A 24,190-nucleotide genomic window follows, 5' to 3' on the forward strand; every position below is an offset into this window, starting at 1 on the left:
TCCTCTTCTAAAAATTAGTCAAAGTCACTTTAGTCAAATCGCCGGTCAACCGCAAGTTAGCGGGCATTACGAGGGCCTAATACCTTCTCGGAATGTACATTGAACTTCGTGCCCTTTTTATTTTCAATCGGTTTTATCTGTTTAAGTCTTTTGAAAACCTTAAGTCTTTTTTCTTGATTTTTACTAAAAATTAAGTGGCGATTCTGTTCTTTGGGAAATTCGATTTCTCTTAAATCATAAGTTTAATCGATTTTTCAAAAACTCAGTCATTTTTACTTTTATATATTTTTCGAGTAAAACAGTATGTATCTTTTTTTGAGGGTGTATAGTATTATTATTTTAATTATATATAGTTATTATTTTGTGTATGTATTTTTTTTTTTTAAAAAGTGAGTGAAAAAAATTGAAAATATAAACATGACTAGAGAATGATAAAAAATACGGATAAAAAGATGCATAGAAATTGATAGAAGAATAAATTAACAAAGTTAAACATCTTTCTTTAGCTACTACCACCATATGAGGCATTTCGAGCTCGTGAAGGACAGTTGCGCCTATCATGGCCTAATTGTTTGCACATAGAGCACTTGCGAGTGAGTGTACTTGCGGGAACATCCATTTCATTATGTATACGGGTGATTTTATTTACGCCCACTTTTCGTAAAGATTTTTTATTTGCTATCATAAGAAAAGGGCTATCAGGCCAATACTTTTCACCGCCGAGTGGATTGAATTGTATGATTGCCATTTACGACATTGACATTTTCCTTGTGATGCATTTACAATGTGCTTATTACCACCACGGCCATGATGCATATGTGTCTGCACCTCAAATATGTTTTCCCTTTGTTGGTGATAGTTGATAAGTGTGTGACGCTGTGACTTTTTTCGATTATCCTCAAAAATCTTAAATGGTTTAGGCATCCATTGTTGCTTTTGTTGTACTAGCTGATTGACAAATTTTGATCTTGTAACAAATCGGTTCACAATCTGATTGTAAGTGAGTCTTACCATTGCAGTAACTGGCAGGCCCCTGACTGACTTAAGAAGACTATTGAATGACTCAGAACTATTTGTTATCAGCATTCCCCATCTCCTACCTCCATCCCTGTGCAATGTCCATTTGTCAAGATCATTCTTCATTAACCACACATACGCTTCCGGGTTAATCTCCTTGATCATCTCCATTTTTTTCAAAAACTTTTTCTCCTGACAGTGATTTGCAGCTGCCCATAAAAGGTTGTTCAAAGTAACATTTTTGAATTTTTTTTTGAAAATTGGCCTTCAAATGTCTTAAACAAAAACGATGGAACCCAAACGAGGCCTGCCAATTGGGAGAATTATACATGGATGAGAGTATTCTGTGATGCCTATCTGAAATCAATGCTACATCTCTACGATCCTTGACAACGTGCAAGTGCAAATGATCCAAAAATAAACTCCATGTCTCCATGCTCTCATTCGCAACTATTGCAAATGCAAAAGGTAATATTGAGCCGTTACCATCCGTTGCAATCGCAATCAACAACTTGATATCATATTTTCCATAGACATGTGTTCCATCGATCGATATAACAGGACGACAAAACACAAACCCATCAATGAATGGTTTAAAAGTCCAGAGCACATAGTTGAATACATCTTCAATGACATCGACACGCTGCTCTGTTTTCCATTCAACTATTGTTCCGAGATTGAAGTGTTTCAAAGCTTCCATGAACCTCGGCAACTCGGCAAAAGAATCTTCCCAAGTACCATAGACTTTTTCAAAAGCACGCTTGCGATCAAGATAGGCTTTTCTTCTGCTTATCGAATGCCATATGCTTTAAGAATGACTGTTTGACAGTCTTTGATGGGAAACCTGAAAAGTAAAAATAATAGATACTTAAATGATTACTTCAATTTGAAATATACTTTAGAAAAATCGTTGTATTTTACTATGACTTTGCTTTACTATTACTTTATTTTCGTGATTTTAATCTTTGACTTTTAGAATTGGATTTCAAGTTAGTAATTTCTATTTTATCCTTTCTTCGTTTTGAATCGAAAATAGAAGAGTTGAGTAAATCAAAAATCCAAAGGAGGTTCATGGCCAAAGGGAAAGATGTCCGAGTAACGGTGATTTTGGAATGTACTAGTTGTGTCCGAAACAGTGTTGATAAGGTATCAAGAGGTATTTCCAGATATATTACTCAAAAGAACCGGCACAATACGCCTAATCGATTTGAATTGAAAAAATTCTGCCCCTATTGTTACAAACATACGATTCATGGGGAGATAAAGAAATAGAGCGAACCAAGTACCTGTGTCTTACCCTTTCAAGGAAGGGGAAAAAATGACATTATATATATAACATATTTAAATAGAAAATAAACAAATCCTATTTTTGAAAAATCCTATTTTGAGTGGATTTAAAATGAATTAGAATGAAGAAATAGGATTTTAGGGATAAGGAATAAATTAAACAAACAAACCATGGATAAATCCAAGCGACCTTTTCTTAAATTCAAGCGATCTTTTCGTAGGCGTTTGCCCCCGATTCAATCGGGGGATCGAATTGATTATAGAAACATGAGTTTAATTAGTCGATTTATTAGTGAACAAGGAAAAATATTATCAAGACGTGTGAATAGATTGACCTTGAAACAACAACGATTAATTACTCTTGCTATAAAACAAGCTCGTATTTTATCTTTGTTACCTTTTCTCAATAATGAGAAACAATTTGAAAGAACCGAGTCGACCGCTAGAACTACTGGTTTTAAAGCCCGAAATAAATAGGCTTACTTTTTCTTCACTTGAATCATAATTACAAGAATCTAGATTTGAGTGAATCTAGATTTGAGTGAATCTAGATTTGAGTATCGTGTCGTAAGAAAAAATGAATCGGAAAAAAAGAAATCTGTTTTTATTGAATTGAACGTGTTCATTCATTTTGACTACTTTAGTATATTTTCTCATACTAATTTCTACTCTACCTTCCCGGAGTTCATTCTCCGGGTAACTCCATTTAAATTATTCTGGTGGATTCTTTCCAATCTACTTCCTTTATGATTTCGTTCGAAATCATATAAAGACAATTCCTATTTGATATAGCTATTTGTGCAAGTATTTTACGGTTAAGAAGCAACTGTCTCTTGTACAGATCGTGTATTAATCTACTATAACTATAGGATACTCCCCTTTCGCGAATTACTGCGTTTATCCTAGTGATCCACAAACGACGAAAATCTCTCTTTTTCCTATCCCTATCCCGATGAGCCGAAACTAAAGCTCTTATTTTCTGTTGAGTAATAGTTCTAGTAAGCCTTGAATGAGCCCCTCGAAAGCTTGATGCAAATAAACGAATTTTTGTTCTACGTCTCCGAGCTATATATCCCCGTTTAATTCTGGTCATTGAATAAATGAAACTTTGACGAATAACTAATTGATTGCCTTTCTTTCAGTTATTCTTTTCCCCCTTCCTAGTCTATTAATAACAAAACGAATTTTTCCAATGTATAAAATCAAAATTCCAATGGCTTTGGCTACTCTAACCTTCCCGACCACGATTTTTTTTTTAGGTATTTCACTGCGAAATAAGACAGAACTAAGAAATTGTATTTTCCTAGGTATCAAAAATATAGTAAATAAAAGAAATAAAAAAAGAAATAGTGGGTTCCTTCGTTTCTATGGTTACTTCTTAAACGGTGAGGTCTTCTCTATACACCGGAGCCTTTACTTTATACTTTAATTTACTATTTAATCAACTAATTGATGTTATTGGGAACTTGTATAGTTCACACGCTTTGGCTCTACCCATGAATTATCCAGTAATAGGTCTTTCACAATCAGATCTACCTATACAGTAACGGTATTTAATTATGAAAGTTTGCTGGGTAGCTGACCCTCTTAGTCCGTTTAAATAAGATTTCCTCCGCTTAATGGATAACCATTTGTTACCAATGGAGAATTTCTTATCATCTTAAATTCAGGTGATTGGATTTACACCAACGGAAACCATAAACTTCATACACAATAGAGGGATATGGTAGAGTTTTTTTTTTTTAATAATGGATGGAGTTCCTTTTTCCATCCTATCCCATTCACCGGTACTGATCATTGATACTGTAAAAGTAGTTTTCTTGCTTTTGTGCCAGCTCATGATCTAAACGAGTCGCACATACACCCTAGTACATGTTCCTCGACGCTGATCAAATAAAAAATGAATATTTTCTTATTAAAGAAAAATCATCTAAGGATAAAATAGTACCTTGGCGTTTTTTCTATATCAACACGGAGGACGTTAGCAATAATCTCAACATCCAAGTTGAAATGTCCATCGCGGCACGTACCCATATCACATGTATGTTCTTTAATGTATCTTCCAACTTTCCACATGTTAGTATGTTTTATCATTAAAAGAAGTTCGCCTAAATCGACATTCTTGTTCTACACGCCTGCAAACAAGTCGCCATGATTTCTTTGTCGATTTAATAACAAAGTACTCCCTCCCTATCTTTAAATGTAGAAGCTTAACTGCTCTCTGCAACTGCTTCTTTGAATTGAATAACATGCCTTTTTCAATATAAATAGCACCATTCATGAAATCTTCCGGTTCACACCACGTACGTTGTGATGAATATTCATCATGTGTATCGCCGAAGATATTTGGACCATCTAGGAGATGATCAAGATAAGAAATTTCATGATTACGAAACGGACTCATGGACATTGGTCTTGGCGACTGATTGGGCATTAAAAAATCATCATCACTCGATGATGCCTCAAATGGAACATTATCTCCTAATTCCTTGGCATTAGGCAAATCATCACTATCACTAGCTGAAGGTGTGCCGTAATTTGGAAGGGTACGATCATCGATATTCACAGGATCAATGGGCTCATCTTGTGTGATATTTTCCCTATATATGTAAAAAAGTATAAATATTTATCTCATGCAATTAACTTACTTAAATAAAAAATCAAGTGTTGTATATACCGATAATCATCTGCATCAAAAGTAGGCGAGACATGAAAATTTGAGGATGTCCCAATATTTTCCGTCATTTCAAAGTGTGAGGACTGACCAAAATAATTATCTAGTCCATAACTTGAAGCAATATTCCTATCTTGTTGAGGTAAACCGCTACAAAATATATAATAATAATAATAATAATAATAATAATAACAACAATATTAAATCATATAAATTAATAAATAATTGACAAAATCAACAAATAATAATCGAAATATAATTATTGAGCATTACCAGTCACTTTCATTGATAGTTTCGTTCAAATCAAAATCATATCGATCGATAAGAATATTTTGATAATGAGTCATGTTAGGAAAATCAGTAGATTGAGTTATCGGAAATCCATCAACGCTATTACGATTTTCTAATTGGGGATGTTCATCGACCGATAAAGGAGAACGTTGTTGACTAGTCTTAGGCTCCTTCCTAACATAGATTTCAAGTATTGTTAACTTGATTTGATCTATGTAGTCATCTGGAACCCTCAAAAAGTCGGTCAACGATTCATCATTATAGATAATCCACTCTCCAAAATTTACTTGTCCTTGTGATAAAAATTAAGTAGGGTATTTTCCGACTATAATCAAATTATAAACAGTACTGTTTATACCCATTCTTTTATAAATTGATGAAAGAAATTTATGATATCGGACATTAATTGAATATTTAACATTGTGTTTGGGAGGACAATTATAATAAACGGTATTTCCGTCATGTATAATTTCGCCATCCCAATAAATCGAAACTCTAACTTTTGGTTTAGAAGACATTTTTTTTTTGAGATTGAAATGAACAAATATAAAAGAAAAGATGTTGTAGGTGCTATCAAATAGTTGAACGGATCCTTAAATAGAGATTGGAGGATTTTTCAGAATAAAAAAATAAAAATACATAGTGTAATAATTTTTTCCGTTTTTATGATATGTCAAATCAATATAATTGTATGACAAACACTGTAAAAACGTGATCCTCCTTGTAAAGTGGAATTTTTTCTTCCACTTTGTAAAGTGTAAGATTTTCTTCCACTTTATAAAGTGTAAAAAAAAAATTACACTTTATGAAGTGCAAGAAATAGTTCCATTTTATAAAGTGTAGGAAATAGTTCCGTTATATATTAAAATATACACGTTATGAGACTAACGAAAAACGTTTAGAATATTAGATAAAGTGGAATTTTTTCTTCCACTAAGCCTATTTTAGTTACTTACTAAGTAGTGACTTATTTTTGTCACTTTCATGTTTTCGTGGCTTATTTAGGTTCCACCTCCTACTATGACCAAGTATCCATGGTTACCTTATCTATATTCCTTACCCACAAAACAAGGGATTTCGATAGAATTTGACTGATTTTAAAAATAAAATTAGATTAGATTAATTTAATATATTAAAAATAAAATTTAAACATTTGAATATCACAAAAAGGTATAGTAAGTTGTAATTTTCTCATTTTAATAGGATGAAAAAAATACATTATCTATCAAAATTTATATAGTTAAGAATATCGAAAAATGCCAAAAAAGTCTCACCTAGATTAAGAAATTCAAAGAGAAAGAAACCTTGTTGAATTTAACAATTTCACAGCAGTTTTTGGTGAGTACACTGCCTTCAATGAACTATCAAGTTCTTCAATCTCTGCAACATGTTTTAGATCAATGGGGTTTAGATATGCCCGAGATGTTAGAGGATCGACTTAAGCTCCTTAAAAGGGAGTTAACATTCCTTGATATTTTTCTCCGCTTATCGGCCTTCATAGATTTATCGTACATGCTTGATGTGGTACACAAAGTTCAAGCTCTGTTTCAAGATGCTGCCGTGGACCTTACAAAGATCCGTAAGATCGGTCAGGTTGGTCTTATTATGGTTCCATTGCTAGTCAAGACTCAGAAGACTAAGTTGGAAATCAGATCTGAATGCTTATTTCCAAAAGTCAAAAAGGATGGTTTTGTTATTGATACCCCTAATTTTGTAATCGATTTCATTGATACTGTTGTAGTGAATCTGGGTGATTTATTGAAGGTTTATTGTTCTAGTTCACTGCTTTTTGTTCGTGGATCCAAAAAAGAGATCGGCGATGTTTTTAAGGAGTTGAAGTTATTGAGAAATTTTGTATGCTTTGTTTCGGACAGATCCATAAGGCTGAAAAGCCAACATACTAATTTCTTCATTCATGTTTTAGAGGTGGTCAGCCACGCTGCAATGGTTGTCTGGTTGTATCTCCCAAGCAATGACAACGAAAGTCAGGAAATTAATGGTTTGCTTTCTGATCATCTGAACATGAAGATTAAGCCCATTGACCCAAGCATCCGCAAGATCTATATTGATGTGCTGCAAGCTCTACGATCAGAATGGTGGCCAATTGTTCAAATTGATCTTATAGCTGGCTTTGTGGAGACTCTCCAACACAACTTGAAGGCACTATCAGTTTGTAATCCCAATTCTCATCAAATATCAGCTCTTCAGGAGATGCTCAACCTCTTAATTGCCAATCTGTCCATACAAGATGGTATTTTTATGAATAAGGATATCAGTACTGTGATGATTGATTCCGGAATACTCGTTTACTCGTTGTGTGAAGATGTGGTGTTAGGGGAAGTGACTATTGATTTGCCAGGTACCATTGAGCGCATCAAGATATTGATCTACCACATCATCCGGAAGGAGTTCCAATCTAGTTTGCCAAGGATTCATGGACTAGGCTATGTTGATTTCGTCTTAAGCAATTTGAAGGAGTTTCAAGACCGTTATCCAGATTCACTTGCTTTTATGAAGACTCAACTTCAAATAATTCAAGCAGAACTGGAGAGCATGCAACCTTTTCTGAGGTTTGTTGCAGAACAACAATACAATATTCACGACAAACTTCAGAATAGTGTGTCTCTACTGATTGGCAAAGCATATGAGGTAGAATATATCGTTGATGCTTGTGTGAGCAAAAGAGTTCCTGACTGGTGTCTAATGTTTTGGCTCTTGGACATTAGTGCGGAGGTTGCAGAGATGCAACAAAAGAAACTGTTTGAGGTTGACTTAGTGTCGCCTTACACCATTGTTACTGATCCTTCCAGTAAGTCGTCAGAATTGGAAAAAGTGCCAGGGTTCAAAAAAGAAATTATCGGTTTTGAAGATGAGATCGGAACATTGATAGATCGACTAACACGAGGATCCGGAGAGCTGGACATTATCTCCATTGTTGGTATGCCTGGAACGGGAAAGACAACTTTGGCCAACAGACTATATTCTTATGGTTCAGTTGTCTCTCACTTTGATATTCGTGCATATTGTCACGTGTCTCCAGTATATTCGGACAGGGACCTAATATTGTCTCTTTTGGCGATGCTACATGTTTCTATTGATGAGACCTCTCTTCTTGGTGAAGAGACTGATGAATTAAAAGATATTCTTTCCAGAATTTTACATTCCAGGAGATATCTTATCCTCCTTGATGACGTATGGGATCACAAGGCGTGGGATGATTTAAAATGTTGTTTTCCTGATGACAATAAAGGAAGTAGAATTCTTCTTACAACGAGAAATCATGATGTTGCCGATTATGTTAAATCAATGAATAAGCCCCATCATCTTAGCTTGTTGACCTACGAAGAAAGTTGGGAGCTACTAAAAATGAAAGTGTTTGGCAATGGAAGTTGCTCTCCTCTCCTTGAAAAAGTTGGGCAAGAAATAGTAAGAAAGTGTGGAGGTCTGCGGTTGTCAATTGTTTTGGTGGCTGGCATTCTATCAAAAATTGAGCAGACAGAAGAATGTTGGAGTGAAGTGGCTAAGCATTTAGGTATCAATATGTCAAGTGCCTTAAATGACATCATAGAGCAAAGTTACCAACATTTGCCCTATCATTTAAAGTCTTGCTTTCTTTATTTTGGGACTTTTTTAGAGTTCAAAGAAATCAATGTTTCAAAGTTAACATGGATGTGGATTGGAGAAGGATTTGTTAACGATCTTGAAGGTAAGAGTTTGCAGGACATAGCGAGAGGTTACTTGGAGAATCTAATTAGAAGAAACCTAGTGATGAATGCTAAGAGGAGTTCTGATGGTAAGGTCAAAGCATGCCAAGTTCATGATCTATTGCTTAATTTCTGCAAGAAAAAAGCAGCGGAAGAGCACTTTCTATCATGGATAAAATGGTAAGAGATTAATTAATTGTGCTTTATTTGTTCAATCAATCAAGTATTTCAGTTATATTTGAAAATGAGTTTATGATATATTATACTAATTGATACATACACAGGGACCAAAACGATAAATCTTTGTTAGGTATATCCTCTCGCAAGCAGGTCGCTCAACGTCGTCTGGCCTTCTACTGTAAAGAGGAGAATCTTGTAAAATGGAGTTCGTCTTGCTGTCTTGTTGACTCTGTACATTTCGGGGAAGACAAAAGAACAAATGTCTCTAGTCGCCAAGTCCCACAAATTTTTTACAACTTCAAGTTTCTTAAAGTGTTGAATTTGGAGTCCACTGTTATCAATTCTTTCCCAACTGTGCTAGTTTACTTGAGGTATTTTGCTGCACAAACTGATCAGAATTCAATTACATCGCTCATTGCCAATCTTTGGAACCTTGAAACGTTGATACTCAAGCCAACAAAAGGAAAGTTGAAACTATCCGTTACAATTTTTAAGATGGTTAGATTGAGACATTTGTGCATCGATAACGCTTATTTCACTTTAAATAGTGTGGAAGGATTACTTGAGAAGTTGGAAGTTCTTTCCACTCCATGCTTTTCATGTGCAAAGGATGTGGAATTGGTAGTGCAAAAAACACCAAATCTTCGGGAACTGAGATGCTCATTGGTTGATTTTAGACAAGAATTTTTACCTCGCTTGAACTTCGTTGAGACGCTTGAGATTCATTTAGCAGCAGATTCAACTGTAAGTGGTCCATACATCTTCCCAGCAACGCTCAGAAATTTGACACTATCCAACTTTTTCCTAGGCAGTTGTCATGAATCCAACATTTCAATGCTTCCCAACCTTTGCACACTGAAACTGGTATCAATTTTCTTTGACAATGACGAGTGGGAAGTGAGAGATAGCGAGTTCTTGAAGCTCACGGTCTTGAAGCTAGTAAAATGTGAATTTCTTGAAGAATGGAATGTCTCAAATGAAGCCTTTCGTATGCTTGAACATTTGGTTTTGCGTGAATGCCCATATCTTAAGGAGATCCCTTTTTGTTTGCGAAACAAGTTGCTATCCATCAAGGTGAAGTCGTGCAGCAAATCTGTTGAGCGGTCAGCCACATCTATCAAACAATACCAGAAGAAGAAGAAGAAGAAGAACAGAGATAGGTTATCAGGTACGCTACTGAGAAAATGCAATTACATCACTCTCATTTACTCACCTTTAATTGCATTTTTGATATTAAAAAAAAAGTAATTTCCTTAAAATTCCTAATATTTCTTTTGTTTGGAGCTATAATTCCTATTTTTGGTCAAATATCTTGAAATAGTAGTAGATAAAAAAACTAGGCACAATACTTAAATGTGTACTTTAACTTGACTTCATTTCACATTTATGCCCTCCAACTTTAGGTGTGCACAAGTAGACATTTAAACCTGTTTAAAGTTGAACAAGTAGACACATGAATTCTACGTGACATAAAACACGTAGGACACTACGTAGGATGCAAATTGCCATGTAAGATGTCACGTAGGAGGTGTGTGTCTATTTGTACAATTTTATACAAGTTTAAGTGTTCATTTGTGCACATCCAAAGTTGAAGGGCATAAATGTGAAATGAGATCAAGTTAAAGGGCACATTTATGTATTATGCCAAAAAACTACGCATAGATTTTGGGTATAAGACACAAGTATCACTCTGAACTATCTCTAGAAATCTGGTGATACACCTAATGTTAATTAAGTTCTTATTACATCCGAACTCATTTATTCTGTATTTTTGTGCTCCGTGGGACCGTGGAGCCAAAATCCAATTCAATTAGTTGTGGTGATATATACGCATCGCCACGACTATAGATATTTTCTTTAAAAATAAAAATGTTCTTGTTTTTCTTGCCTTGTATTTAAAAGGGATAAGACACAAATACCCCCTACACTATGACCGAAATCTCAGAGTGTGCACACTCTCTTAAAGGCAAGTGATAAATGGACAAATTGGACACGTATCATTTTGTTATTGGTAACTTTATAATTAGCTAGTACACATATTTATAGATATTAAAACTTATATTTATTTAACTATTTTTATTTCTTTCTTTTGTAAATATTTATTTTAATTTCTTCACTTTAAACTTTTTTTTAAATTAATTTATGATCTTTTCATTTTTAATTATTTAAAAAAAAATTATGTGTACTTTTGTTAAAAAGTAATTTAAAAGTGTCCTTTCATTTTATTGCTTTAATTTTTTATGTTTTAATTGATTTTCTTCACTCATTTTGATATTTGTTCAAAATTAACTTATTTTAAATATACAAGACATTTGGAGTTAAATTTGAAATCAAAACGAAAGACAAAGAAAATAAAATCAATAGTAAAATACAAGAGAAAAAAAATAACGAATGAAGGTAAAAAAAAGTGTATTAACTTAATTCAAATACAAGATAAAAATAAGAATACTTTTTGTTTAAAAAAAAAGAGAGAAAATGGTCAAATGCCCCCTCAACGTATATCCGGATTTTCAACTACACACTTAAATTTTATGGGAGTCCTATCACTCCCTTGAATTGTTTAAAGATGAAATAATTATACCCTTAAAAGACCATAACCAGATCTATGGTGGCATGTGAGTTTCACGCGTTTGAGACTTCATCAAATATTTTTTTTTCAATTTTTATATTTCTTTACCCTTTTCTTCTATATTATACCCATCCCTTCAAACATCCAAAGTACTTTCACCATCACTAGAACACCATAAGTTCATGAAATTTGGTCTTTAAGGAAGAAAGATGAATAATGATTCCAGAGCTTGTCCAGAGATATTCGGGTTTTGCTCATTTGAAACTTAAAAATAAAAATAAAAAAGTGAAGGAGGGTGGGGGGGGGGGGGGGACGAACATGGCAGAATATTGCCATTAATGGTGGTCACTGAAGATAAGCAATCCTCTCAAGGAAGATGAGAAGGAGGAGCCTACGATGTCTTCCACATCATCATCGATGGCGACGACAATTTCGAAGAGGAAGAGACTGATTCTACGATGGTTGATGAATTAACGAGATTAATAGCGACAATTTTTGAGATATAGTTGATTGATTGAGATTTGAGATTGATAATTAAAGGATCTATTAATTAAAAAAAATCGGTGGGTTCAATTGGATTTGAAATAAACCCATATTGATTTTTCTCAAATCAGATCCAATGTATCTTGGGGTGATATAAATATATGTAAACTTATCTATAATTGATTTAGGTTGATTGATTTTGCAAGAGTTTTATATGAGTTTGAAAATTTGTTTGGAATCAACAATAGTGAATCCGGTGAAGACGGGCAGCAAGACTTAGAAGTGGTGAAAGATTGAGAGATTTGTTTATATTGCTGGAGAAAAAAGAAAACAAATAAGAAAAATAAATAATTAAAAATGCGTATATTTATTGAAAATAGATATTAAAAATAAAGTTTTAATAATAGATTTGGATGTTCATTCTCCCAAAGAGAGTGAAATGCACTCACTATGCCAGCTAAGCATTCAGGGAGATAATAATTTCAGTTTTAAACAGTACAGGGGGTGATAGGACTCCTGTGAAGTTTAAGTGTGTAAATCCGAATATACGTTGAGGGGGCATTTGACCATTTTCTAAAAAAAAATTATTTTATTTTTTTTAAAAAATAAAAAAATAATATTTACACACATGACAGGAGAGTGTGTACAAACAAAACCAACTTAGGTGGTTGAAGATGTCACATCAACACAAAAATACGAAAAAAATGAGTTCAAGGGTACTAGGACCCCAATTAAGTTTAGATGTGTCTCTGAGATTTCGATCATAGTCTAGGGGGTACTTGTGTCTTATCCCTATTTAAAATAAGTTAATCCAAGTGATTTTTTTTTTTTTTGGCTTGTATTTAAGTTTTCTCAAATACACGTAACTTTTTTAAATTTTCATTTACCTTGTATTTAAAATATTCTCATACACAGCATAGTTTTTATTTTTTCTTTTACTATCATTCATTGTTTTTTTTTTCTTTTCTTCCATTGATTTTGTTTATGAAAAATCACATAAATGTTTTTTTTAAAGATCCTAAGTTACAATACATAAATCTACTATTAATTAATGAGAAAATTACGCAGCTAAGTACATATATATTACTTAATTATTTAACATAGTTATATAGTTTGAATAATTTACTACTCGTCACTAACTTTTCATCGTATTTACATGGGCCGTTCATTTTTGTATAATTCCGTTTCCACATTATACAAAGTTATTGTTCCATTTCTCAATCTCCATAATCTTTTTACTTATTTTTTTCCTTAATTCACTCGAACACAATCACATTTCAAAATTTTAAAAATTTCTTCCTTCCCTCTCAAATCGGTCAACCAAGATTTCGGTACAACTTCTGGTTGTTTCAAGTTTTTATTTTTATTTTTATTTTTCTTGTTGCAGTTTCAATCTTCTTTTTTTGATTTGTATTTATATATCACACTGATTCTTTTGGTTTTTCAGTTTTCTCCTTAGATACAAATAAAATCATGGCTGAACAAACTTCTTCCACGAGAATTACTCAAGGTATACAAACGCATCCAAAAAAATTAGATGGTTATTCATCTTTTTCTTTGGGTCTAACTCAAGATTTTCAAGAATTTGTAGGATCTCTTGCTAAATCTCAAGTTAATCAACAAGAAATTAGATCAACGCCCACGAAGAAAAGCGTAAAAGAAATGATTGTGGCTTCAATGAGTTCCATATATAAAGGGAAAAGCGATAAGGTAAAAAAAATTGCATCTACAAGCAATAGATTAATATCACCCAAAGAATAAGATGTCTAATCTGATTCATTGGACCAACAAGATGGGGAAGAAATTAAGGTGAGTTGTATAAATTAATTCGTATATTTTGTTGAAGTTGTTCTTATTATTTTTGTATAGCAATACAATTTTTTTTTTATTTACACCCAAGTTTTTCAGATTTTTAATTGTAAATTTACAATAGATTCGTGTATTCATTAATTAATTTTCTTGTTTAGATGTTTTACGATTTGTTGAGATATTTCGTTTGTATAAATTATGAAAAAAAAATTCTATTTGTATAATTTTACAAATTGTATATAGTTACTATGTTCGTATATTTGACCAATCACTATTGTTTGTATATTATCAGCAAGTATATGTTCCAGCTATTATTTGTATAATTTCAGCATTATTGAGGTATTTGTTTAATTTATTTTGTTATAATTTTTGTGAATTAATACATTTCATATTATATTGTATACGATTTTGTGAATTTAACGTATCAATCTTTATTGCGTCTTTCTTTTTTTTAGACCTTATTTGTATATTTTCAACAATTATATACAATTACTTTTTTCGTATTCGTATATTATCAACAACTCTCTCTCTCTCTCTCTCTATATATATATATATATATATAAAATTTATTTTTGACATGTTTATTTAGGAAGTTTAATTTATCTTTCTTTGTTGGGATAATGCATAAGTATCTCCCTAGACTATGACCGAGATTTCAAAGACACTTAAACTTAACTAGGGTCCTATTATCCTCCCAAATACATTTTTTTCGTACTTTGTGCACTTTTTGTGCCGACGTGACACCTTCAACAACTTGGGTGTCACTCCCGGAGCCTACACCCTGGATGTGGCCGACACTCGAGAACCATTGTTGGCCCCAAACGAACCCTTGGCCTGGCTTACTTACTCAGTGGAAGACTTAAACATAAGAAGTGTAACTCATGCAATAACTTAAGAGATAATAACTTAGCCAAAATGACAACTCCAGTCTTAAACGTATACAACTGAAATGAATAAGACTAAAGGACTATAACTATCTGTCTATGAAGCCTCTAAAACAAAGAGGGATGTCGGGATAGGACCCCCGATCATCCTAACAACTGAAAACTAGAAAACAATGTAAAACGGAGCCCTCCGGAAAGCAATGAGGCTCACCAACTGACTCTGATTGCTCAACCTGATCAACGAGGCGCTGGATGCTGATCCTAGTTACCTGCGTTTGCATCATAAGATGATACGGGCCAACTGGCATCAATGCATTGAATGTACGAGTATGCGAGTTGGAATGCTAAACATAATAGACTTGAAAAGAATCTGAAGGAACACTTACTTTGACTTTACTCAACCCCTGCATAACTTAACTCAATATAAAGCAATAAAACACATGCAATATACAGAAAACTTTTAAAATAGTAGAAAGCAACTTAGTTTTAAAGAAACGCAATAACAAACTCAATTGCACTCGTATGATAAAGTAATATAGTTTTTGTGGGAGTTTCTCTAATCGACAACCACCATTATGAGCCTAAGTGGTGATACAACGTCATGCCTACGCTGTCAAAACTGTCATATACTTTGTCGTCATATAGAACGCCTTAACTAAGTAGATCCACTAGTCTATGCTAAAAAACACTAAAGGATTCATCTAAAAAATATGATCATTTACTACCCATGATGACTACATGGTTTATGAAGACTTGAATTATTACTACTCCCAAAATGTACTTAGCTCATGTGTTCGTAAAAACAAAACTCTTTCTTTGATTTGAGATAATTACTCAAAACTTAGCTTAAAAGCTCTCTTGGAAATCAGTGTTTCCCTTTCTTGTTCAAATGTGAAAACATTTTAAACTCTTGGGAATACTTAGTTCCCGTATAATCTTTGAAGAAATGAACTCAACTCTTTACTCTTTGCTTAACTTAAAATTTAAGTCTTAAAACAAAGTTAAAACGTTTGTAAAAGACTTTTGAAAGCTTTATGAATTTCTCTTAACTTGACTCTTGACTTTTCTTGACTTGACTCTTAACTTTTCTTGAATTGAATTACGGATTCAAGGATGGTGATTTGTGATAGGATCAATCTCATGATGTTTAGGAGTGTTTTAAGATAGTTAAACATAAGAAAAAATCAAGAAATCACTGTCTGAAACAGGTCCGCGACGCGGAGATGTATTTAATTATTTGGTCGCAAAAAATATTTTTTGAGGTAGAATGGTCCGTGACCGCTCTGCAACGCGAGGATGAATTTTGCAAAACTGGGGGGGGGNGGGGGGAAGGTCCGCGACGTGGCCTGGGGCATCAGATTTTGCCTGACTTTTTCCTTCTTCATTTTCCCAACCCCAAATTGCCTAAACTCGGTTTTTCCCCCCAAATTCTCTTTAGATTCAGATACCCAGCAAATGCACCCAAGAACCTAACTCAAAACAACTCTAAAACTCCACGCAATAATCTTAAGAACTCCTCAGTTCAACGTAATTCGAGAACGAAAACAAATTCAAGGACACATATCAAGAACATCAGTTTTCAACCCTTTTTAGAATGAATATACCTGAATTAAACATGATTGGCGTGTGGGTGAACGAACCCAACACTATGAAAGGCTCACATACCTTGTAGGATTAAAACCTTGGCGAAATCCACAACCAAATCGCATGATCTTGGTGCATCTTGAGTTTTTCTTCTCCTTTCTCCTCTTTCTCTTCTCTAAGACCTAGCGTGAATTTCCAATTGACTAAAATGATCTAATTCTGATTTGACCCTAATTAAACTCCAAAAAATCAAAATAAAATAATAGGGTATGGAAAATACCATAATACCTTTCCAAAATCTGGATTGGACTTTCCTTATTCAAACAGTCCAACTTCAAATGGGCATATCTCACTCATACGAAGTTAGAATCGCGCAAACTCGACGGCGTTGGAAATATTATTCAAAGATCTTTCCTACTATATCTGAAAATACACCTAACTCATCCTGATCTAGGAGTTATGGTCGTTTGAAGTTGACCAAAAACTCAACTTAACATACTTGACAAATTTTCCAGATTTTTATATTCTTTCCAAAAATGATTATTTCCAATTTTTAACTTCTTTCTAGTTCTTTCAAATAGAGAGATGTTACAATATCTCCCCCCTTGGGAACATTCGTCCTCGAATAAGATTTGTCTTACTAGGCTAAGGGTGTAACATGTAACATTCAACTCAAACACCCAACAAGCAAAGCAAAAACAACATGCCAACTTATAAATTAAAGAGTACTAAGAAGAGAATCAGTACCTTGATCTAGAATTTCTCCGGTCTCAATGAGATGTGGATGTCTCTTTTTCATATCTTCCTCAGCTTCCCAAGTAGCTCCCTCAACAAATTGGTTCCTCCAAAAGACTTTGACTGATGCTACCTCTTTTGTTCCCAACTTGCGAACTTGGCGATCTAGAATCTGAACAGGAATCTCCTTATAAGACAAGCTATCCTTGATCCCAATATCTTCAGTTGATATAATCAATGAAGGATCGCCATTGCACTTCTTCAACATGGAGATGTGAAATACCGGATGAACCGCGGCTAACTCTTACGGTATCTCCAACTCATAAGCTACATTGCCAATTCTCTTGGAAATTCTGTAAGGGCTAATATACCGGGGGCTAAGCTTTACCATCTTACCAAATCTCATAACACTCCTCATGGGTGAAACCTTCAGGTAGACCCAATCATCTACTTCAAACTCTAACTCCCTTCTCCTTCAAGGTGTTACGCGGAAGCTAATAATTGTAAATCTTGACAATAAATCAACAAAGAAAATTATACTATATATATCGAGAGATTTTTTTTTTCTAAATAAAATTGTTTAATCCTAAATGATTATTGTGTTACTATATGGGAAAAAGCATAAATTGCCCCCCTAAACTTATTCCCAAAAGTCATTTACACACTTGAACTAATGGGGCGATCTATTACACACCTTAAGTACATAAAAGTGTATTTATTTCCCCCTTCAGTCACCCAACCCAGGGCGCCTTTCGCTCCACATAGTTGAGCGCGTCAACACGCTAATAAAGTCATTTTTATTTAATTTTTTAATTAAAAAAACCCAACCCAACGGTTATATTCCCATTCTCTTCTTATAACCCACCCACCCGACCCTAATGAACAAGAACCCTAAATTTTCACCCAAAAATCTGAATCAAGAACGCTAAATTCAAACATAGTTCAAAATTCCTTCTTTTGAATCAAAGGTAGCTCTTTTTCATTATTATTCATTCATCTCTTTTCCATTTTGATTCATTCCTCTCTTTTTCATTTTGATTTGTTTCTATCTACTTCGTAATTTTTTTGAATTTTTAGTTGTTTGATTCGCTGTAATTCTTATTAAGGTGCTACAATGGCTCGAATAAGTTTGACTAGGCTCTGTTTGCAAGAGGAAGATCATGAATTGGAAGAGGTGCGATGCAAACATGGATTTGTTTTGCCTTTGTTGACCTCTTGGACCCCAAGAAATCCTGGTAGAAGATATTGGGGTTGTCCTTACTATGGGGTAAGTTAATTTTTTTAAGAGTTGAATGATTTGTTTTATTGTTTCAAGAGCCATAGACTGATTCGTCTTGTTTTCTAAGAATGCTAGATCATGCGATTTTTGGCTTTGGAAGGATGATTATATTGATCCAAGATCCAAATTTGTGATTCCCAAGTTATTGGGAAGAATTGATGAGCTTGAACATAGTGTTGAATCTTCTAGAAAAGTTGAAACTTCCGAGAAGAAAATCAACAAGCCTACTAAGTCGACCAAATCTGTGGAAAGCAAAATAGATATGAACAAGATAGAGTCAAAAATGGAAAATTTTGATGATAATTTAAAGAAGATGAAAGTAGTTGAAAAGAAATGGAAAAACAAATTGGCCAAGTCCAAGAAAAGGGAGAAACAACTTTGGATTGCTCTGTTGTGTGCTTGTATTTTAGGTGTAAGTTTAGTATTTCAAAGAGTATTGTTTCTGAAAGAAGAAGAAGATTCAAGAAAATTGCTATGATCTCTTCTTGTACCAGAAATTTGCATTATTGTATTGAACTTGTAAGGATTTTGTGTAATGAAAAGATGTTGGTTGAATTTGTTTGTGTAATGAAGAATTTGCAAGCCTTCCCTTTTCTTAATTTGTCTCATTTATGTTGGCGCGTATTTCATTTTGTATTTGGGTATAAACTATACATTTAGTGTATACTATACGTTTGTGTAGCCACTGCTAAAGTAGTCACTAATTGCCCTCCATAAACACAGAATCATTAATCATCAACTAAAAGAGAAGCAATATTGTTACATAAACAGATAACCATAACTGCATAATCATTAATCTCAAAATAGAAGTTAAAGCTGTCAAAGCAGTTACATAATCAAACACCAAAAATTAAAATGCAGTCACAACTATCAATTCATTGTCTTAAATATAAGAGACCTAAATAGGGATAAAGTGTATTGCATTGTCTATCAACCAACAAAACATAATGTCTACATTGCATTACCAACAAAAATCTACCAAAACAAGTTAGATTGCATTAGATGTTGTGAGCATTAGAGCTCTCTTGGCTCAAATGAGCAGCCTTAGACCTAGTCTCAATTCGTTTTCTTCCCTTCATCTCTTCAAGTTGGCTTGAGGTCATAACTTGTTTTCTTTTCCATTTCACACAACATGTTGGTTTATGCCCAAGATCTCCAGTGACAAATATTGAAGACTTCACATTTCTAAATCTTTCACTAGGCATTCCAAGTTGTTCAAATGAATATAAATGATCTTAATTTGTGATTAAAGAAAAAATAATAAATGTTATTTAAGTATAGAAATAGGGAACTTACATTAATAATAGTAGCACCACTTTGTGTGTGTAGTACGCCTATTCCAACCATTCTTGTTCTGCTAACAACACTATCCTAAAAAAACAACAAAATATTATGTAAAGCAACTTATTTAAAACTTATACATGAAGTAAGTAAAGGAAATTATATCACTTTTTTCTGTTGAACCCCTTGGTCTACCCCTTCCTCTTCCAGTTGGAGCATTAGGTGTTGCTTTTGGGCCAGCAGTTTGTGTTGATATTGGTGCAGCAACAGGTGTTGCTCTTGGGATAGAACTTGGTCGAGAAGGAGGTCTTGAACTTGGTCCAGCAATAAAGCTTGTGCCAGAAGCAGGTGCACCAAGAGGACATTTTTTTTACCGTGACCCGTGTTATGACAAGTGTTGCATGACATCTCAATCCCTCTTTTGGATAATTTTCCAGTTTTACTAGTTTCACCTTGCTCATTCTTCCTTTTCTTGTCAGGCCTTCCTGGCATCTTCCTAACATGAGGTGGTATTACAGAGTGTTTTGTGATTCTGGCCACATTTTCAGATTCGTAACTGGCTGAATGAAGTAGATGTATGTCTTCATGTATGTTTCTCTGTTATACCAATGAGAAATGTAGTTGATTGGGTCCAATTTTATATGGTGAAGAGCAGTTATTGCATGAGGACATAGTATGCCTTTCAACATCCATGCTCTACAACTATATGTTTGCCTTTGAATATCTACAACATGTCTGTATGTTCCATGAAGTACTTCATACCATGTATCTGAATTCCATTCAATATTGCATTTCATAGACTTAGTTGTGTTATCTTGTAGAACCTTCATTGCCATTGGAGAAATGTCACAGATCCAAGTATTGCAAAACTCTCTCATCTGTCCTATTCTTTTCATCATTTTCACCCTAATTTCTTCAAGCATTGTAACTATAGTCTTATGCCTTGCTGCTAATATCCATGAATTGAAACATTCAGCCATGTTATTGTCTACAACATCACATTTTGAGGTAAAATTGAAGTAAAACTTGCTCCATCTTTCAGGATTATAATACAACAAGTGATCAACTATATTATTGCCCAACCTTTTCATATAACTAATTTTATTCTTAAACTCAGCCTCAAAAGTAGACCTTGCACACCTCTAGAAACATTTCTTTCTCTCAAGACCTCTCCATCTCTTTAATCAGTTAGCAAGGATGTGTCTAGCACACATTCTATGCTCAACATTTGACAAATGATCAGTTATGGTAATTTCAAGACCCTATAAGAAAATTCAACACATGAAACTAAGAAACTAAGACATTACAGAAACTAAGACATTCATAAATAAATTAAAGACATGAAATAAATCAAAAAACCAATAAGTATTCTAACCTTTTGCATATCTGATATGATTGTGAGGTCTGTACCATCTCCCAACTGAAGATCTTCCTTTAGAAGTTTGACAAACCAAGCCCAAGTAAACTTATTTTCAACTTCAACTACTGCCCAAGCCAGTGGCAACATTTGATTGTTCCCATCTTTACAAACAACAACCAATAATAAACCATTACATACTCCCTTTAGAAAACAACCATCCAAACCAATGCACCTCATACAACCAGCCAAGAAGGACTTCTTCATTGCATCAAAACATATGTAGAAGCCTTGAAACATTTTTCTACCATTTTCAAATATTTCCTCATGAAGCTTGACTACACATGTACTACCTGGATTAGTTCTTAGCGACTCATCTTTGTAGTCCAAAATCCTCCCAAACTCAAAAACATGGTCACCCATTAACTCCTGCAATACTTTGTTTTTTGCTCTCCTACACACTGTTCTTCCAACATATAAATCCATTTCTTTTTTAATAAGCCCTTGAAACTCAAAGATTCTAATGCCAGGTTGTTCCTTTATCCTTTCACTGTAGTGACTAGATAAAAACTTGATATTACAAAGCTTGTTCCTATTAGTAGGATCACATTTGTGAACTGGATTGTATGTCTTTACAACAAAATTATTTGTCCTAGAATCAAAGCTAGCAAATAAAACCCAAGGGCAACCAACTGTACACCTAACCCTTACCCTTGTTGGTTCATTAATATACATTTCAATTGCAACATGTTTAACAACAATATATTTGGTAATAGCAGATCTAAACTCATTAATACTTTCAAATACAAGACCCAATTCTCACACTATTTTCTGAGAAGATGCATCAAATACAACTTTATTCACCTTTTTTCTCCTTCTTGGCTTAGCTTTCTCTCTTTGTTGAACCTCTTCTTCATCATCACTGAAAGCATCTGGATCTGTTTCAAAACTGGCAGCTTCATCTGAGGGATAATAAGGCTCATCACCAGCTAGCTTGCCTTCTAAGTTATTTCTATTAGCACCAGTAGATTCATCATACCCAGCATCTGGCTCTTTTTTTCTGTTCCTAACTTGACATGATTAGGCAATTGAGCTCTTTCTCCCCTTTTTCTTCTACTCATTTCCTCCCTAAAACTTCTTAACTCATCATCTATATCACTCTCATTAAATCCCTCATTCAATGATTCTCTATCTGAATCTTGTTCATTAGAAGGATGGATAGGGTCAGGAATTGGATCAGAGGAATGATAGACAGGGTCAAGAGTTGGATCAGTAGAAGGATGGATAGGGGTTGGAGTTTGATGAGTAGGAGGAAGAGTATTTGGAGTAGTGAAAGAGTGTACAAGAGAAGATGTATTTGAATTGGCAGGGGTAGGGGCAGGGGTAGTGTAGCGACCCTAAAAATAGATAGGTGAAACTAGAGCCTAACGTATGAATTTTTAAAGTTTAAGCATAAATTGGAGTTATGAAATTGGAAGTAGTCACTTCTGGAAAAAAGGTTCTGAATCTGAAAATTTGGCTAAGTTCAAAACCTGGAAATTTGGTTAAGTGTGGGAAATCAATGAGTTTTGGCCAACTTTGAGCAGTCATAACTCCTAGCTCAGGATGATCCAGGAGTAGTTCCAGTTATGTTTGGAAAGCCCTTGGAACGATCTTTCCAACGCCACCGAGTTTGCTCGATTCCGAGTTCGTATGAGCGAGTTATGCCCTTTGAAAGTTGGGCAGTTGGCAAGGAGTCCGTCCGGAAATTTAAGGGGCATTTTCGTAAATATTAATTTTAGTTAAATTAAAAAGTGGGTATATTTTATATTATTTCTAATTTCTATATATGGTATTAAAACTTTTAAAAAAAGGTTTGTTTTAATTCATTCTTCAAAAAAAAAAAGGGGGTTCTCTCTAGAACACCATTGAAGGCAAAGGTCAAGTTGGAGCTAGGGTTTCGAATTGAAAGTTTCTTGCATCAATTTTCGTGGGTTTTCTCAATACTAAGGTATGGTGGCTCTTTATCTAAAGCTAGTTTTCGCTTTAGAACCAATTTCAAAGGGTTTTCAAATTCCCAAAAGTTATGAAAAACTTATATTTCTTACTCTACTCAAGGGTTCTTGCATTAAATGGTTTTAAATGATGGATTGTGATATTGTTGTTATTAAATTGATGTTTTCAAGTGAAAAATCTCATGAACCCTTGATTTCACAAATTTCTATATTTGACTTACGAAATGGGTTTGTTGATAATGATTGGGTATTGATGAATTTATGCTTAGAATAGATTGTATTGTTGATGTTTATGATTTTCTATATCTATTGATTAATGTTGAGGATGGCTTTGGAGGATGGTAAGTTGGCTTAATCTCATATTATTGACATAATTGTTCTTGCTTGGTTTGATCCACTTATGGTGGAGGTGTTTAATTATGGATTGTATTATGAATATGGCCTTGAAGGCATTACCTATTGAATTAAAGTGTTATCAAGTTATGAAGTGTTATAGTACTATGTGAAGGTATTCTTATGGTTATAAGGTGATCTTGTACAAAGTGTTATTGTATTGTTATATTATTATATATAAATGAGGCTATATGTAAAGTCCTATATGAAGCTATATGTAAAGTTTGTGTGAAGCTATAATGTGAAGATGTTCTAATGGTATTAATGTGATATTGTATAAAGTGCTAGTATGCTAATGAGAAAGCATGTTTCTCTTGAAATGATGATATGTGGTGATGATGGACTATGATGAGTCTTTGTAAGATGATGATGTAGCTCATATGCTAGACTTGAGTATCTTGTCTTGTGTCATGAAAGCTTGATTTTATATATGAATGTTTGGTTGGGCTATGACTTAGTAATGGAGCTCTTCCTATAAATGCTAAAAGAGGAATTCTAGGCCAAGACTTGAATCGGCAGAACTAAGAAATGGTGCCCTTTCATAAGTCTAGCTTTCCTAAATAAATGTGAAACCTTGAAGTGGTGAACCCTAGGGGTAATGACCTTCTTCTTGAGTGAAATGATAGACTTAGAGATGGATGGAGCCGGAACGGCATGAAAATCCTTATC

General features: G+C 34.0%; 2 protein-coding genes across 2 annotated transcripts; one reads left to right on the forward strand and one right to left on the reverse strand.

The window, feature by feature from the left end:
* Positions 1 to 681: 681 nt before the first annotated feature.
* Positions 682 to 4,380, reverse strand: LOC125868848 (uncharacterized). The gene is made up of 3 exons (XM_049549421.1): positions 4,253 to 4,380; positions 1,306 to 1,802; positions 682 to 1,226 (listed from the first exon to the last, which is right to left on the reverse strand). The coding sequence occupies exons 1-3, from the start codon at positions 4,378 to 4,380 to the stop codon at positions 682 to 684; spliced, it is 1,170 nt and encodes a 389-aa protein (XP_049405378.1).
* A 2,245-nt stretch (positions 4,381 to 6,625) lies between these two features.
* Positions 6,626 to 10,401, forward strand: LOC125868849 (putative late blight resistance protein homolog R1B-23). Its single transcript, XM_049549422.1, has 2 exons — positions 6,626 to 9,153; positions 9,258 to 10,401. The coding sequence occupies exons 1-2, from the start codon at positions 6,626 to 6,628 to the stop codon at positions 10,399 to 10,401; spliced, it is 3,672 nt and encodes a 1,223-aa protein (XP_049405379.1).
* Positions 10,402 to 24,190: the final 13,789 nt, after the last annotated feature.

The sequence above is a fragment of the Solanum stenotomum genome, chromosome 6 (assembly GCF_019186545.1).
Source record: "Solanum stenotomum isolate F172 chromosome 6, ASM1918654v1, whole genome shotgun sequence".
NCBI lineage: Eukaryota > Viridiplantae > Streptophyta > Magnoliopsida > Solanales > Solanaceae > Solanum > Solanum stenotomum.

Excerpts from the sequence above, each read along its gene's own strand:
- LOC125868849 (XM_049549422.1), top strand. The coding sequence starts at position 6,626 with ATGAACTATCAAGTTCTTCAATCTCTGCAACATGTTTTAGATCAATGG. Across the intron at positions 9,154-9,257 it reads TTTCTATCATGGATAAAATG|GGACCAAAACGATAAATCTT; the intron begins GTAAGAGATTAA and ends ATACATACACAG.
- LOC125868848 (XM_049549421.1), bottom strand. The coding sequence starts at position 4,380 with ATGTGGAAAGTTGGAAGATACATTAAAGAACATACATGTGATATGGGT. Across the intron at positions 1,803-4,252 it reads GATATAGAAAAAACGCCAAG|AAGAAAAGCCTATCTTGATC; the intron begins GTACTATTTTAT and ends TTCGATAAGCAG. Across the intron at positions 1,227-1,305 it reads GGCCTCGTTTGGGTTCCATC|CTGCAAATCACTGTCAGGAG; the intron begins GTTTTTGTTTAA and ends TTTTATGGGCAG.